The following is an 18,295-nucleotide window of genomic DNA, read 5'->3' on the forward strand; positions in this document are numbered from 1 at the left end:
CATGGCAGTTAACTCATTCTTACTAGGAACAGAATCAAAGAATATTTGGGACAAAGCACTTACATCACTGCCACTATCAAGAAGACAATCCACTGTTACTCCTGAGATGTTAGTTTTTATAATAGGGTGAATTATTCTTACTTGAACAGGTTCCTCTTAAAAGGCTTCTAATAATCCTTTTCAGTATGTTTCCAGTTAAACTAATTATGTTCAGCTGCAGGTGTATTTTAACTCAGATTCACAGGGTTATCAAACTCTACATTCACAGTTGTCTTTTCTAAACATTACACCAATTTTAAATCAAAGCACATAACGACTTCCTCAACTTTCGTTTGCTACAAATCAGCTAAATTGCTCTCTATCTCAAAGCAACTGTGTCCATGCACAACATTGCTGTCTATAATACTGTTGTCAACTTTTACAGTTTGTGGCAAGTCAATACAGCTAATAGGTTCCTTGACCTCATTATTATTGCTACGTCCTTCATCTAATGACTCCTCCTCTTGAAAACTTTGCGAAACTGACTCTACTTCCTCTACCAAAACTTAAGCCTTCGGATTGCCATTATTGTTGAAGATATAAGGCTTTACTTCATCTTCATCCTTATCTTATTCAGACCAGTCAATTTGTTCTTCCCTATTGTATATAGCATTTTCTTTTTTCTTCTTGATACATTTTTCTAATGTGTCCAAAATGCTGTCAGCTCTATAATGAGAGTGGTTTAGCACATCACTGGTACTGTCTGTTCCTATTTTATCATCCCTATTATCGGTTTGCGTGTGCTGACTGACTGTAGTCTGTGTTTTTGTTGCTGGCTGTGTTACTGTTTCTACCTTGTGAGCACCAGTTCCTTCGTAGACAGGACTTAGTTTGCCATATGCAGCCTGTTGTGTTCATTCAATTCAGCATCAGATTGGGTAGCATTCTGCTCTCCATCTTGTCTCAATGGTACATTGCTTTCATTTATGCCTTCATCATAATAATTATTGCGAAAGCACAGTGGCTTTCTGCCTCCTCTCCCTCTACCGTGGTCTTGATCATGATAATTAGGTCATGTATTATGAATGCCCGTATTTCTAATATTCATGTTCCCACTGTCATTATTTTTGTTGTTTATTTGACTGTTGGAAGATCTATTATTATTCTGCACCTGCTCCTCAACAGCAGCTATTCTTTCCACTCACTCCAGATACTCAATGAACCTATCCATGTTATCTCTGGGTATGGAGGTGATTCTTTTCTGTCAATACCAATGCCGTTTACCTTCTAGTCGCATGACTGTCATTTCCAGTGTACTTTTTCTGTCATATGTGACAGCCATGAATCCCATCTTCTAGAAAACTCTTCAACTGATTCACAACCTGTAGTAAACTTTGTACCAGTCCAAAGTTGTCTCAAAACTTTGTTTTGTTTGTTGTGTGACCAGTACTCATTAAACAATGCAGTTTTAAATTCAGAAAGAGTTTTGCATCTAATCGTTATTTCAGCTGGCCATCGCAAAGCATCTCCTGACAAATGACTTCTTATGAAAGGAATTTTGCTCACATTCTGTCCATGCATTTGGTAAAACATCCTCAAAATCATTGCAGAACTCTAATGGGTGAATTTGTTTATCTGGATCAAAACATAGAAATTGGCAACATCCGATAAAAGCTGTGTCAACTGAAGCATTAGGCTGTAATGTAGCACTGAAAGAACTTCCAGAGATTACTCTATTTTCTCTGTTAGTAATACTAGTATTTAGTTCTTCTACCTGTAGTTCTACTGCTTCCACTCAATCAGAAATTTTTTTATTAACATCATCACGTAATTTCTCACAGTCAGATTTTAGTTTCTTAATATCCTTCTGAAAGACAATTACTTTATTAGTTACTTCCTCATACTGATTAGAGAAAAGTTTGGATTGATTGCTATTCTTTGTGACAACCTCACTTCCATAAGATCATCTACATCTTTGACATCTTTATGAACTTCACCAAGTTTGGTTCTGAAAATACTATGCAATTTAAGTTGTTGCCCTACTTTGACTTGCAGAGTACTTTACTTAGAATCAGTTTTGTAATTTAAGCTATTCAATTTTGAGGTCATTTCGTCCTTTAGTTCTTTGCTACTACCCTTTAGTTCTTTACTATTATCCTTTAGTTCTGTACTACTAGATTCAGTCGTACTGTTCAATTTTTTACTAGTATCCTTTAGCTCTTTATGAAGCAATTTAAGTTTAGAAACAATAATTGCATCCAGTTTGATGCCTCTACCTTCCCACTGGCATTTCCACTCGTTTTAAAGGAGGTTCTAGTATTCCCTGAGTTAGCTGAATTTCAGAAATATTGAACTCAGTTTCATTGTCTGATAACTCTATTAATTCCACTTTTTCTTTTTTGACCTCAGCTTCATTTACATCATCAAAGATTAGTTCTGACTTTGCAGTAACATTGAATTTTACCTACAGTTCTACTTTTGACAAATCACATTCAGATTTTTGATTTATTACTTTCACAGAACCATCCTTATTAATTTCAGTTTCTAATTCTGAGGATTCATCATCAGAGCCTGATTCCATCATAGCTTTCGCATCATCCCTATCATTAGATTCCATCTTTAATAGCCTGTTAGAAACAATTAACAAATCCTTTAAATATTCATGACTTAACTTAATTGCTTGACATTGATGAGTGATGCTGGCGTTGTGTACCAGCAAATGTGATGTGATGTGTTACGATGTAATGCAGGCAGCATCAGCAGCAACAGCTGTAGTGCTGAGGATGGTGGTGAATATTGCCTACTGCAGTAGCACAAGGGGGGGGGGGGGGGGAGGGGGGGTATCAGGGAGTTAGGCACTGGTGAGCACACACAATAGCTTGCAGGTAACTTGTATATCCACACAGCTCCATGATAAAACACCATCTTCTTCTAATCTCAGTGCCAGTGGTAGCTGCAGTGTAGTGTCACCTTCTTACCTCCTTCCATCATGTTCAAGGGATACTGAGCTTCCATCATGTTCAAGGATACTGAGGCTGACCTTCAAAATTCAGTTTCCACACTTGTGAGCAAATCTTAACACTGTTGTTGTGCTGATTTTGTCATATTTCACTTCAGTATCATGTTAGTGCCTACCGAGTTCCGTGTTTTGTACTGAACACTTTCACAGTTCAGTTTCTGGGCTTTGGCACCATATGTGGGTGGTGGGTAAATTATCTTCGCCATTTACAAGAGCATGAAAACTATCGTTGTGGTCAGCCAGAAAACGATGGAGAACATACTGATCATAATTTCCAGTCTGCAAGTCCACATTACTCACTGTGTTCACTGAAAGAAAATGTTCCTACTTGCTATTTACTCACCGGGATCAGAAACAATGACTATAAATTAAAGTTATAAATTTTAACTGATAGATATATTCAGTAAAAGTTCACATGCACAAAATATGATAATATTCATGATGATAATAATAATACTAATGTCCCTATCAGAAACAGCATATTAACAGTTCAGAGGTGACCTCTCTGGAAAGTTCCTGGTAAAGTAGTCTGTTGCTGTGGCCTCTAATCACCAAAAGTTAATTGCTCAACTTAAAAGTGGAAAACAGTCTTGCCACTCCCCACATAGTTTCGCCGACATTACAGGTGGCACATGAACAGTTACTTGCATGAAATCTAAGTGATCTGGGCTGATGTACAGTTCTCACAAATTCACTTCCTACTTTTATCAAAAATGCTTTTGGTAACTGCCCAACTGCGACATCATTCAAGGCACAGTGCAAGCAGGTATTTAACTCATATAGTCAGATTGGTATCTCTTTGTGAAATGTCTCCACTTTACTGCCTCTATGGCCATATTTATAAATAGGTGCAGTGACTGCCAAATGGAATATCTACTATCATCCGCTCTAGGCACAGGTTGCAGCATCTAAATGGCCCTTTTCTCAGACACATATTGATTAATATCTCTGTTGTTTAATAATTTACAATTTTCCTAATTGTTATAGGAGTTGATTTTGCTTTAGTTACTGAAAAAGTTTTAGCTCAATTGCATGTAAACTTTTCAAGCTAAAGTTTTTATAATGGAACTGGCAGTAGAACATGACCTCTGAACTGCCTCTTTAAGAGTTCTTGTATTCATAGTTATTTATAATAAATTCTTGAAACTTGGTGCAGCAGTATTATAGCATTATTGTAATCGAGTGCTGTAAGTAGCACAAATTGTGTAAAATATATTCATTAGGTCATTCTCTGAGATTTCACAATGTTAACCTTAATATACTGAAGCATACACTCACATAGTTTGGAAAAGTAATTTTAATTTTTAATTTCACTCTTAGATTATGGTGCAATCCTTTATCTGTTAAGCACAGGCACCTTGTGATGATGTGGTGCTGGTAGTAGTGAACTGTGGTAAGTCCCGGCACACACTGGAAATCTCACTTAGTAGTACCTTGTCTATCTAAAGCACCCAGAATAATAAAAAAAGGAGCAGCAGCAGCTGTGGGATCATTCATATATAATGAGACAGTATGTATTTATATATTCATGCTCTGTGGTTTATGAAGTTCTTTTGAATATCCCTACAGTTTAAATTTGGAAAACTGCTTTTAAGCATTCTATGACATGTCTGATATGCAACTTTAAACATTGATTATTCAGCGAGAGCATAGTAGATCACATTGTCAAAGAATATAGTGGAGTAGCCCCCTTCCCCCCTCTCTCTCTTTCACCTTTCTCCATCTGATTCCACACAGTATTGTGATTCATAATGATACCTTAATCTGTCTGATTCAACTAACTGGTTAATAAGAATGCTTTGTGGAATGCTAACTTGAGAAGTTGTTCTTGGATGGCAAAAAAGGACATAGAACTAATGTAAGCTTTAGTTATATGATTTATTCATGTGGAGAAATACCTTGGTTATACACAGTCCAAAGACATTATCACCATGCTGTGCATTTCCTCTGTATTTTCCTGAGTTACTACAAATTTTTTTATCTGTTCATGAATGGAACATTTTTACATCACCAATAGTGACTCACAATTCACTTGATCTTTACTTCCTACATGATTTTTTAAGTTTCTCTTATACCAGAAATGCTTATCAAGATGATGGAATGACGTGCCTCACAACAACGGAGAAATTACAAATTTTTGCATATAAAATGAATTTATTACTTATCTAATCAAATAATGGTAACTCTATCTTTTCTTTTTGCTGAGTATGTATACATTACATCCTACAGCTTCAAGGTCATTAACCAAACTCTTAGGCATATTTTAACCTCCTAACTGCTTTTCCTCTTCACTCAAAGACTATTTTTCTCTCCACCTTTTCTCTCCTTTTTTCACCCCTCTCCTTCCTAGGATAAGTATTGTCTGTGTGTAACACTTACTGTATTGTAAATTAATAGTGTATGTTCAGGAATTACTTTTATGTGTTATATAAAAATATAAATGCCAACATTGCAAAATGATAGTGTCTGAGCCAATGTAAGGGGAATCTCAAAGAGTGAAACTCTGACTGGTGTAAATAAATAAATAAATGAGTAAGCGAACTAATAAAAGAAATAAACTTTTTATATATGTTTGTATAATCGAGGAGGAGAAGGTCTCAGATCTGTTGTACCATAGCAAGTTGAAAGACCTGTTTGACAAGTCAGAAGGTGTTCAAGCAAGTAAAAATGCTTAACTAGCAACTTGAGAATTTCTAACATCTGCACATGTGCATTCAAGGAATAATCATATTTCACTAAGGCAGCTTGAATGCACATGTGCTTTCAGGATTACGAATTATATATCTCTTGTGCTGAGACTGTTGCTGTAAGAGTAGAGCAATACTCATTGACAACACAGTCATCAAGCAGTGTACTGCTTCAGTCTATGAAAGCAGGAAATATAAGTTACTCAGAAGGGAAGTACAAAAGATGAAGTTAATTTTTTGTACCTTCCTCTCACTGCCTATATCCTTGCCCACTCCATCTGACACAACTCCTTGCACTAGTCTATCTTCAGAATTGCAGTCATGGCATATTCTACCTCAAAAAAGGATTTGTCTGAGAATTTGTGGAGTTTTTTATGTGCCTGTCGATGACTCAATGCCACTACTGTTTGTTGAGCTGTTACCCTTACTCCTAAATTATTTATGTTTGACCATAATATGTTTCTACTCTTACCTTATTTCTTGTTTTTCCCTTCCTCCAGCACAATTCCTGTTTGGATTTCCACTCCATGTTAAAGACTGGATGCTTGTTTTCATTTAATATAATATTATAAAGGAGTACACCCAATGTGACTGTGATACGGCTTATATTTTATGTATATAATATTTTAATGTGGTGTAGCTTCTGTGGATGACGTTATGAATAAAACACATTCTCACAATTTTCTGGCAGGGGCTGATAATCATGTTTCATTGCAGGCATATAGATGGATAATTGATTCACGTGATGAATACAGTGAACACCGACTGAGAAGAATTAATGATAGTTACTCTGTTTTTCGATGTCACACGATCATGAACTGTACTGTTGCATGCCCTAAGGTAAGCATATATTTTAGTAAAAAAATCACTGTGATCCACACTGTTTACATATGTTTCTAGACGTACACCTGGGCTTACATTTGTGCTCCACAAGTCATCTTACAATGTTGGAGAAGGGTGCATAGTTTACCAGCATAACTATCCCCCATTCTATTCTATTCATGGATGGTATACAAGTAGAAAGACAGGCAATACCTCTGTGTGTGAGCCTGAATTCTTTAATGTTAGTTGGTTCATTGATTGGTGGAAGAGGAGAGGGGGGGGGGGGGGAGAATAAACAGTGAGGTCATCATCAGTCTCATGATCTGTGGTGGCAGAAACCAAGGGAGGAACAGCACAAACAGCCAATCCAGTCAAGGGGTAAGGAAAAAGGGCAAACAAAGAGGTAAAAGGCACAGGGGAAGAAGACACAAGACAAAGGGAAACAAAATGGCACAAAAGATGAGGCAAACTATAGGGAAAATGGGACAGAACCTGGCCAGTATGAAGGCAAGGCTAAGGTGTCCACAACTAATGGAAACACTAACCAAGTGATTCCAGTTCCAGATGGAAATTCAGGTACTTAAACCTGGGAGGACAAACCACTTTCATATAGAAAACCGAGGACAGGAGCAACAGGAGTAACCATGTGAGAGTCGTCTACTGACACCTGGGACAAGAAAGGTGGGATGGTGTACTTAGCAGGGCCAAAAGGTGGGGGCAGTCTAGAAATCTATGTCACTGTGAATGGGCCCCATGACTACAAAAGGGGTGAAGGGGGCGGGGGAGGGGGGGGGGGGGGAGAAGGTGGCACATTGCAGAATAAAAAACCATGAGTCAACACAGTATGGCCAATAAAGAGATGGCAGAGGATGGTACATTCCCACGAGGAGAGATGGAAGGAAGAACACCATGTGATGGGAGTCTCCTTGATTGTATGAAGTTTATTAGACAAGGGGATACCTCCTCAAGAAAAGGGATTGGACACAAAGCTGCAAATCTGTCCCTGGAGGGGTCATTGAGAACAGGGGGCTAGTTGGCTGCTGCCCCCCTTCCCCCCACTCTCCCTCCCCCCCATCCGTCCCCCCACCCTGCTCCCAGGCAGATGATCAGCAAGTTCATTACCCGGAATACCCACATTGCCAGCAACCCAAAGGGTGTCAACAAAACAAGCAGCATTGCCAAGATCAGTGAAAAGGTCATGGATAGCCGATGACAAGGGATGATGGGAAAAACACTGAGCTATAGCCTGAAGGCCACTCATTGAGTCCATGCATAACAAAAATTGAGTGAAGGAGAACTGTTTACTAAAGTGGATGGTCCAATAGATGGCCATCAGTTTCATGGTAAACACCCCACATGTGGCAGGCAAGAAATGGTGTTCTGTCCTAAAAGAAGATGTGAAAGGTGTAAAAATCAGTAGCATCCTGAAGCTGCCATAAGAGTGGGCAGAACGAACAATGGAACACAATTGGAGCAATGGAGCCTTTCGAACCCTGGAATCGATGCATCTGAATCTGGGGTCAAGGAACTAACCAGGAGGGCGGGGGTTAGGAGAGAATGTTGGGGGGAGGACAATGAGGGGAGATGGAAACTGCAGCAGAGAAAAGCGAGGTGGAGCCCAGCCAGTAAACTCACCCTATGGTGGGCAGCAAGTGGGCAATGTGCCGAAGGCACCAAAAGAATAGAACTAGAGGGGTGATGAAGGGGAGAGCGGATTGTGATGGCATAGGAAACCAGGAGCTGGGACTACTGAACCGATAGGGGAGGGATCCCAGCATCAGCTGGAAGACTGTCAACAGGGCTAGTGCTAATGGCACTGGTGATTAAACAGATAACATGCCGGTGAACAGGGTCCAAGAGGAGCAGCATGGAAGGGGCATCTGATCCATAAACTTGACAGCTATAGCCCACATGAGATGGAACTAATTCCCAATAAAGATGGAGAAGAGTTGAATGACCTGTGCCCCAAGAGGTGTGGGTAAGGAAGCGAAGGACATTAAGCATTAAGTTTATGAAAAAAAAGACCCAAGAAACGGAACTGGGGGAACATGGTCAGGTGACAGGCATTGAGGTACAGCTGCAGGTCAGGATGGACTGTAGTACAGTGACAGAAATGCACCACCCTCGACTTATGAGGATATAATTGAAAATTGTGTGTGTGTGTCCACATGGAAGTGCACTGGATGGCACCAAGTGGGAGCTAGCCCAAATACAAAAATTGTCCACATAAAGAGCAGGAGTGACTAATGGTCTGGCAGAGGCTGCAAGTCCATTAATAGCAATGAGAAAAAGGAAACTTAATACGGAGCCCTGCGGAGCACCATTTTCCTAGGCCTGCAGAGAGCTGAGAACTGTGCTAGCGCAAACTCTGAACTACCAGTGGGGTTGGAACTGGTAAGTAAAAATCAGGAGCGGGTCCCCGAAGACCCCACTCAATGGACTGTAGTAGGATGTGATGGCACCAAGCTGTGTCGTAAGCTTTATGGAGATCAAAGAACACTGTGACTAGATGGCAGCACTGAGAAGAGGCCTGCCAAACTGTGGTTTCCATTTGAAGCTGATGATTGATCAGAGACAATCCATCCTGAAAGCCACAGTGGTAAGGAGATAAAAGGTTCCAAGATTCGAGGACCCAAGTGAGCTGACTAGCCACCATCTGTTCAAATAACTTGCAGGTGAGATTGGTCAGACTCATTGGCCACTAACTATCAAGGGATGATGGATCCTTGCTGGGCTTAAGGACAGGAACCACAATACTGTCCCTCCACCAAGAGAGGAAAATGCCTTGCAGCCAAATATGGTTAAATATCTGGAAGAGATATTATTGCTGTGGAGGATTAAGGTGTTCGAGCAATTTGTTATCGATGGAATCAGGGCGAGGGGCTGAATCATGGGAAGAAGAGAGGGTCAGAAGTAGTTCCCATTCAGTCAGAGGTTGACGTAGGATGATGCCTGACAAGGAGTAAAACATAGGCTGGAAGCTTCAGCCCCCTGTTTCTGGAGGAGCAAGTGTATGGGTAGGAGATTGACGCCAATTCTGTTGCAAAATGGGTCACAAGGAGTTCTGCAAGAACTGGTGGATCTGTACGGAGGCCACCTGGAAGGGCAAGTCCCAGAATGGAAGACTGCTGCTGACAACCTTGGAGGATGTGGAGTGTAGCCCACACCTGTGATGAAGGACAGAAGAACATAGGGAGGAGACAAAGCATTCCAAACACACTCAGTTGCTCTGTTTGATTAAGTAATGGGCTTTGGCTTGAAGACATTTAAAGGTAATAAGACCAGTGAAGGACAGGTGCTTCTTAACATGTTGCAAAGCTTGTCAGTGATCTTGGATGGCAGTGGTAATAGCTATGCCCCACCACAGAACTGACCGGCGGCGAACAGAGCCTGTTGGCCGTGGAATGGCAATGCTGGTGGCGTGAATTATCTTATCAGACAGATCACAAATGGCTTCATCAATACAACCTGCCAAGTAAGGTTTAAAGACAACCTTGGAGATATATAGAAGCCAATCAGCATGACAGAAAGTCCAGTAGGGGTTACCTGACCATCAGTAGGTGGGCAGGGAACAAGAGAATCAGCAGGGAGTGGCCACTGTCTCAGAGGCCATCATGTGGTGACCAGTTTAAGGAAGGAAAAAGGGGAGGGAAAGTGAGAGAAAGATCAACGGCAAGGAAAAATACCATTTGTGGCACTAAAATGAGTAGGGGAACCATCATCAAGAAGGCACAGGTTGTGGTCTGCAGGAAACTGGTCATTGAGGAGCCTGCGACTAGACAAAAAAGCACTGACCCCTAAAGGGTGCTGGACACTGAAATCCCCAAGAAGGGGGAAGGGGGATGGGAGCTGCTGAAGGAAGGGTAGTTATGGCAGTGGGTGTAGGTGGCCTGTCAGGAGGGTGTAGGTGGCCTGTCAAGTGGACCTGGATGGCAGATGCTTCCAATGTGATATGAAGGGGGATCCATGTACTAACAATTTCTGTACAGACCAACATGCAAACACTATCAGAAGCACTCAGATGGCTGACCTGGTTCTGATAGAACGCATGGAATGCATGAAAGGTCAGTAACTGGGCATTGAAAATGAAATTCCTGGAGAATGATACAGATTGCTGAGTAAAAGGAAATGAGTGGCTACAACTCCATGAAGTGACGGTAGTATCCACTATAGTTCCATTGAATAAGCATGATATGGGGATCCAAATGGGAGGCAAACAAGCTGGAGCCAATCACATAACTGAGTCACCATCTGTCACAAATGAGGAGGGGGTGGCAGCCATAAATATGAGGTTAGACACAAGGGGTGCGTGGTCTGTGGATCCCACAGCTTGAGTTGTGGCAGCAGACCTCTGGCCTTGTTGATGCCAGAGAAAGGGGGCGGGGGGGTTGGTTCTGGGAGGAATCTCCATCAGTGGCACCGATGAAGGGAGGAGGAGAGGGGGGCAGGACTGGGCCAAGGAGCAGAGGGGAGGGGGAATTGACATAACAGAGGCAAAGTTAGATGTCATCGACACAGGGTGAAGATGGTGATATTTCTGATGAGCCACAGTGTAGGATGAATGATGAAGGGACTTGTACTCCTGTATCTTCTGTTCTTTCTTATAAACCAGGCAACCTGGTGAGCTAGGACGGTGATGGTTGTGACAGTTAACACACATGGACAACAGGGGCTCCCCTCATGGACGGGTGTCCATGTTCACTGCATAGAGGGTCCTCCATGCAGTGGGAAGGCATATGCCAGAAATGCAAACACTGAAAACAGCTCATGGGGTGAGACATACAGCTTCACATCACACCAGTAAACCATAACGTTGACCTTCTCCAGGAGCGTACCTCCCTCAAATTCCAGAGTAAAGGCAGTGGTATCGATGGAATTGTCCTTACAACTTTTCTGAACATGCCAAACAGAATGAAGGCCACTTAGTTCCAGATTGGCCTGTAGTTGCTCATCAGTTTGAAGAATGGGATCCCATATGAAACATGACTCCCTGAACCATATTCAAAGACTCATAACAAGTAATGGACACCAGAATGTCACCAAGATGGTTGCAAGCATGAAAGGCTACAGATTGGGCAGCAGAAGAAGTTTTGATCAACAGTGAACCCAAATGTATTTTACTGAGAGACTCCATGTCACCAAACTTGTGTTCGATATTTTCCACAAAAAATAACAGCTTGGTGGCGGTGAAAATATCCCCATCAATCCTAGTGTAGACAGGATAGCAGAGAATGTGTATCATACCAAGCCAGTGAGCCTGGCCATATTCACATGGTGTAGCCAGGAAGGGAGGGCTGCAGGGTCATAAGAAGCAGCATTAAATAATTCATTGTCAATCAAAGAGATGGCCGTAAAAGAGCAGCCTATTTTCTGGAGTTTTATGGATTTAATATGAAAAGAATCAACCCTGATATGACCCACTCTGATCAGGGGCTTTCCCCGTGGGCGCAACCCAGCCACAGCAAGGGCTGCCTGGCACAGTGACCATTGCTGGGAGTTCCGATGCTCCATAATGACAAGCACTCACTCTTAGGCATACACATGGAGGCAACAGCTCAGGTATCAGAAGTGTGGCCCCAGTGCTGTCAGGGGGCTTAGCCAGTTGGGTACACAACAGCTCCACCACACAGGCTGGCTACATATAGTGGTGGCCTAGTGGGTGGGATGGGGCTACAGTGGGGAAGGCAGAGGGGTAGGAGGAGGGAGAGGGATCAGCATAGATCCTGGGAAGGGAGTTCTTCCCCAAATAGCTCACACTACAGAGAGAAAATTGCTAAGTGGAGCTCAAACTTCAGAGGGGGACCAAAAATTTCAAAACAGCAAGGGGAAAAAACTGGAGGACATACAAGAAAATAGGTGGATAGTCAAGTCGACATAAGTAAGAATACCAAGAGATAGGAGGGAGGGGCAGAGGGGAAGGATTGAGGACAGGAAGGGATGGGCACAGGGGAAGACACACAGTCCAGGAGGGAAGAATCGGCTGCAATATCTTGAGGTTCCATGTGTGCCACACCCCAAAAACTCTAGAAAAAGCTGTGAGCCCCCTGGGGGCTCTGAAATTACTGTTATGGTCATTGTGCAAGATGTATCAAGAAGAAAGTAATATATTTCTTGACTCATTTTGGAATATGGGGATCTTTGCATTTAGGTAAAAAGGCACTCAGCAATGATCCTTCATTAATCTAATCTGGTAAGCATCCCAGACTAACGGGCAGTGCTCAAGAATTGCTTGATTGCAGGTTTTGTAAGCAACATCTTTTATGTATAATCTTTTTGGTGTGAATCACACTTTGTTAATATTCTTTCAATAAATCTGAATTCAGTTTTTTCCTTCCCCACATCAGTATTTACATTGTCATCCCACTTTAAATGGCCCAGAAAAGGAATTCCTAGATGCTTGAGGGTTATGCATGATTACCAACCACAGTTGAAAAATGTGAGTTATTTTCATCCATATACATGTGTTGTATTGTATTGCATTTATTTATGTTATCTATGGGTATGCACATGTGTCTCATATTTAGAGAGGTACACTAGTTTGCTTATGATAATTATGTCTGTTTATATATTTTTATGTATGTATTTGTTCTAACAGTGTAATTAATTTCTGTGAGTTTTCCAAGCCTTTTTTATGCTAATTATAGCTTTATTTCATTGGCAAAGACTGATGATATACATGGAAAAATCTCTTAGCAAGAAAGGAGGTTTATTGGAGATCTGCACATCCTGTGTTGTGTTTGGTGAAATAATCTTTCTGGGGGAAAATATATTAAGAAAACAATGTAATCATATTTCCTCAAAAATTACCAATAAAAGTACAAGAGCACAAGGTACAATTATTGTTGTTGCTCATCATAAGCCAAAACTTATTCATGGAGAACATCAGCAGTATATTATAAGTACTATGACAACCTTCTTTTCTTTTTTTCCCAATACAGGTGTGCAGTCTCTATTCTTGTGCTGAAAACAGCAGCTGTCCACACTATCTTGTGCAAGTCTCTTCCTCTCCACATAACTACTGCAACCTACATTCACTTGAATCAGCTTACTATATTGAGGCATTTTCTACCAAGGATGAAACTGCACAACAACTGGCTAAAGGAGATTAAAGAAATTGCTGAAAGGGAGTTAAAAAGTACTTGTTAAACAATACGTTCTATAAATTGGAGTATTACTTATGTATCACAGAGTAGGTGTTTGGCAGAAAATGTAACACAAAAAAACAGTTCAGTCAGATGCATTACTGAACATTGGTGTAGAGGAACTGAAATAACATTAATAAATTTAAACTCATATATACTAGCATGTCATTATAGTAGAACCACCATTAGAGGTGGTGGATCATGTATATATGTTAAGCAAGGAATTGCCTATAAAATTAGAAATGATATTAATTCTGTAAGTGAGGAAAAACACATAGAAATATCAGCCATAGAGATAAGCAAGACAGATGAGGCACAAAGGTTAACTATAATATGTATTTACTGTTCACCCAGTAGTGATATAGATACTTTCACTGCAAAACTAATCCAGATTCTAGACATGGCTTCGAATCCTAAAGGGAAGGTTCTCATTTGTGGAGACTTACATATAAACACACAAAACCCAGATAGATTCCGTAACTCATTCTTGAATATATTGCGCTGTTATAAGTTATCACCATTAGTTAACAGAGCCACGAGGATAGCCAAAAACTCATCATCAACAATTGATCACATCATCACAGACATAGATAAAGAAAGTTGTGAAATTATTGTAGATAACCTTGGCCTTTCTGATCACTCCTGTCAAATCCTAAAATTAAACATAAATATAGACAATACAACTAAAACATACACATACAGAAGGGTTTTCTCCAAACCAAACAGATCAGAATTTGCCAAGCAAATAAACAGTATAACTTGGGAAGAAGTGTATGCTGAAACTAGTGTAAATAAGATATTTTCTAAATTCATGTCACTATTTAAACTCAGATTTGATGAAGCATTCCCAAAGGTGCAAACTGCAGTACACTCACACAAAAGAAATACCTGGGTGACCAAAGGAATAAGGAAATCCTCTGCAAAACTCAAACAACTGAACAGGTTAAAAAACTACCATAGTGATCCTGGTTTCCTAAACTACTACCACACATACGAAAGAATATACAGAAGAGTATTACGAGATGCAAAAAAAAAGCCGACAATGACAGTATTATAGAAAAGGCAGAAAATAAAATTGAAGCAGCCTGGACTGTTACCATACAGGAAACAAACAGTAATAAATTAAAAACAGTAAACATTCAAATTAAACATAATGGTGCTATTATACATAACCCAAATACACTAGTAAATACTGTAAATGAGTACTTCAGCAGTGTTGCTACCAAGCTACAGCAAAAGTTTGGCAAAAAACAGCCTGAACAAAAATTGAACTATATGCATAACTCAATGTTACTGTTACCAACTTCTACAGAAGAAGTAAGGATGGTTGTGAAGAATCTAAAGAATAAAACATCAGCAGGTTTAGATGAAGTGCCAGTGTGCTTACTGAAGGACTGCATAGACAGCATACAACATCCTTTGGCATACATCATAAATGAATCTTTCACTGCAGGCTGCTTCCCAGAATACTTAAAATGTGCAAAAGTCCTGCCTCTATTTAAGAAAGGCAATCCAGAAAATACAGAAAACTATAGGCCCATCTCATTACTCTCATCCTTTTCCAAGGTAATAGAAAATACAATGAAAAAGAGACTAATGGATTTCCTAAACAAGTACAACCTACTGTGTAAAGAACAGTTTGGTTTCAAGCCAGGAAGAAGCACAGGTTCAGCAGTAGCTCACTTCACAAATTTTGTCTTAGAAGCACTTGACGAAGGTGAACATGTAACAGGCATATTCCTTGACCTTAGCAAAGCATTTGACACGGTAGACCACAAAATACTGCTAAACAAAATGGAGGCACTAGGAATAAGGGGAACAGTAAATAATTGGTTTCAATCGTACTTGGAAAATAGGGTACAGTGTGTAGAGATCTCACAAATGAAGTTCAGCAGATTGACAAAACACATTTCCAAACCAGAACATATTAACATAGGAGTCCGTCAGGGAAGTGTGCTAGGGCCAATACTCTTCCTAATATATACCAATGATTTTCCCCAGAGTGTCAAATACGGGGAAGCAATACTATTTGCAGATGATAGCAGCATCCTTATCAGTGATGAGTCACCAGACAAATTGAGAGACAAAGCTGAAGAAACTCTCGATCATGTATGCAAGTGGGTAGTAAGCAACAAATTAACCCTCAATATTTAAAAAAAAAAACAGTATTAATTTCCACATAAATAAAAAACATAATAGCATAGGCCTAAAAGTTAAAGATGAACTTACAGACTGTGTCACAAACACAAAATTCCTAGGAATGCATGTTGACTCACAGCTTAACGGGACTGACCATATTGCAGCACTAGAAAAGAAAATTGCTACTGCTTGCTATGCACTCCGGATAATTATGTCAGTATGTAATAGTTCATGTGCTAAGACTACATACTTTGCATATGTGCATTCAATAATTAGTTATGGCATAACCTTCTGGGGTACAAATGTGCAGAACATACAAGCAATTTTCAAGCTGCAAAAGAGGGCTGTACGAATAATAACAAAAAGCAGCAAGAGAGCTCACTGTACTGATTTATTCAAAATCATGGGAATCCTGACAGTACCATGTGAATACATCCTTCAGACTGTGATATATATAAAAAAACACATTGACCAGTACACACAAAACAGATCTATACACCAACACTGGACTAGGTCCTGCCACCATTTGCATCTCAAAAAAAAAAAAAAAAATAGTTTATTATTTAATGGAATAAAAATGTATAATAGACTTCCAGAGGGATTCAAACCTGAAACTGGAATACATGCCTTTAGGAAAGCTGCAAAAAATTATTTAGCAGATAAATGTTACTATACTGTCAAAGAATACTGTAAATGACATGTGTTCACCCCAATTCATGCAAGAGTACCTTTGTAAATTTATATTTATCTGTAATTAAGATTGGTGTGTATTTGTTTTGTGTAATCCATTCAAGAATACATTTGTAAATTTATATTTATTTGTAACTAAAATTGGTGTGTATGTGTTTTGTGTACAAACGATTAAGTTGCACCATAGAAATATGTACTACCAGAAGAACTATTATGTATATACTCATTCCATGTATACAGTTGACGACATCCATACAACACAAGTTGTCTACAGATGAATAAATAAATAAAAAATAATAATAGTGATAAAACATTTATCATTTCATTCCCCATAATATTTTCATACCATATTTTTCTTTCTTTTTCTCTCTTCTGATAAACTTACTCCCAGAGCTCAACGCCTCACTTGTTGTTGAGGGATGCTGAATCAGTTTTTCAGGCCAGAAAATGGGAGGTTGTGGTACACAAAATGAACCTGATGTCAGCTGGTAGGGTATGTGTAGTGTTGTGAAACAATGTGTGTATTACATTGTAGTGTGAGGTATGAATGAACAGTAAAGCATTAGCCTTTCCCAATATCGAACAATATTGTATACTAGGGAGAAACCAAAAGAGGTAGCACTGTTTTAAACAGAGTGGCTTCGTATTCAGGAGGGTGGAGGCTCCAATCTCCATCCAGCCATCCTGATTTAGATATTCCATGGTTTCCCTAAATTACTTCAGCCAACGATGGGATGGTTCCTACTATAAGATGACAGCTGACTACCTGTCCCATCCTTGTCATACTAGACATGGAAGTACACAGAAGTATATAAATGTGAGTTATTTTTGTTGTTCTTAAATTGTAATGCCAAGACATGCCCAATACCTTGAAAAAGAGGTCTACAGGTGAATAAAACCACCACCACCACCACTACTACTACTACTACTACTACTACTACTACTACTACTACTACCACTACTACCCTACAATTTTTCTCTGTTATTTAATTCAGTACCTCTTCATTGTTTAATTGATCTGCCCATATAATGTTTTTTGTTCTTCTGTAGCACTGAATTTCAAAAACTTCTGTTCTCATTTTGTGTGAACTGTTTATTGTAAGTGTTTCACTTCCTTACAAATACCTTCACAAACGACTTCCTAACAATTCACTTTATACTGAGTATTAATATATTTCCCTTTTACAGAAAAGATTTTCTTGTTATTACTACTCTGCATAGCAATGATTGTATGCCTTGTCTGGAAATATATTATGATTCATTCTGCTCAAGTTATTGATTTCAACTGTAAAAATGAATTGTAGAGCAGTTTGCATCATATTTAGGCTGCTAATATTGCTATATTATTCATGAGTGTTAAAATTCATTTTTGTGAGGAAAAAAAAGAATTCTAGCCCTAACTGATGTAAGGGAATTTTCAGTTTTATTGTCCATCTAAATCATATATCTCTTTGTTAGACATGTCTAAGGAATTGTTGGTATTTGCACAGCACCTGAATCCTGGCAAAGCAATAGCTGAAATCAAAAAACTTCTAGTTGGACTCAGCAAGAAGGAGGAAGCAGATATGCCCCCAGCAAAACTGCGTAAGGAGTAAACCTGCATTGATATTTCAGCTCTTCAATATAGTAGAAATCCTGTGTATTATTGCTTTGTGTAAATAAATATAGAATGAAAATACATGATTTCACATTTAAGATAGGTATTGTACTACAGACTGCTTGAAAATATTGTTTAATACAGCACTTTGTTTGGTATTTCCTACAGTATATGAAAGTGACTTCCCATCCAGCCATTTGTTGTGGGAGAGATTTTGGAG

At 39.6% G+C, this 18,295-nt stretch overlaps 1 protein-coding gene across 1 annotated transcript in view; it reads left to right on the forward strand.

Annotated features, from left to right (window-relative positions):
- LOC126416901 (succinate dehydrogenase [ubiquinone] iron-sulfur subunit, mitochondrial-like) overlaps positions 1-18,073 on the forward strand; it is a 202,479-nt gene extending 184,406 nt beyond the window's left edge. Inside the window, exons 6-7 of the mRNA XM_050084785.1 lie at positions 6,403-6,525; positions 17,969-18,073. Coding sequence (XP_049940742.1) covers positions 6,403-6,525; positions 17,969-18,073 — 228 coding nt within the window. The remainder of the gene's footprint in view (positions 1-6,402; positions 6,526-17,968) is intronic.
- Positions 18,074-18,295: the final 222 nt, after the last annotated feature.

The sequence above is a fragment of the Schistocerca serialis genome, chromosome 8, assembly GCF_023864345.2.
Source record: "Schistocerca serialis cubense isolate TAMUIC-IGC-003099 chromosome 8, iqSchSeri2.2, whole genome shotgun sequence".
Taxonomy (NCBI): Eukaryota; Metazoa; Arthropoda; class Insecta; order Orthoptera; family Acrididae; genus Schistocerca; species Schistocerca serialis.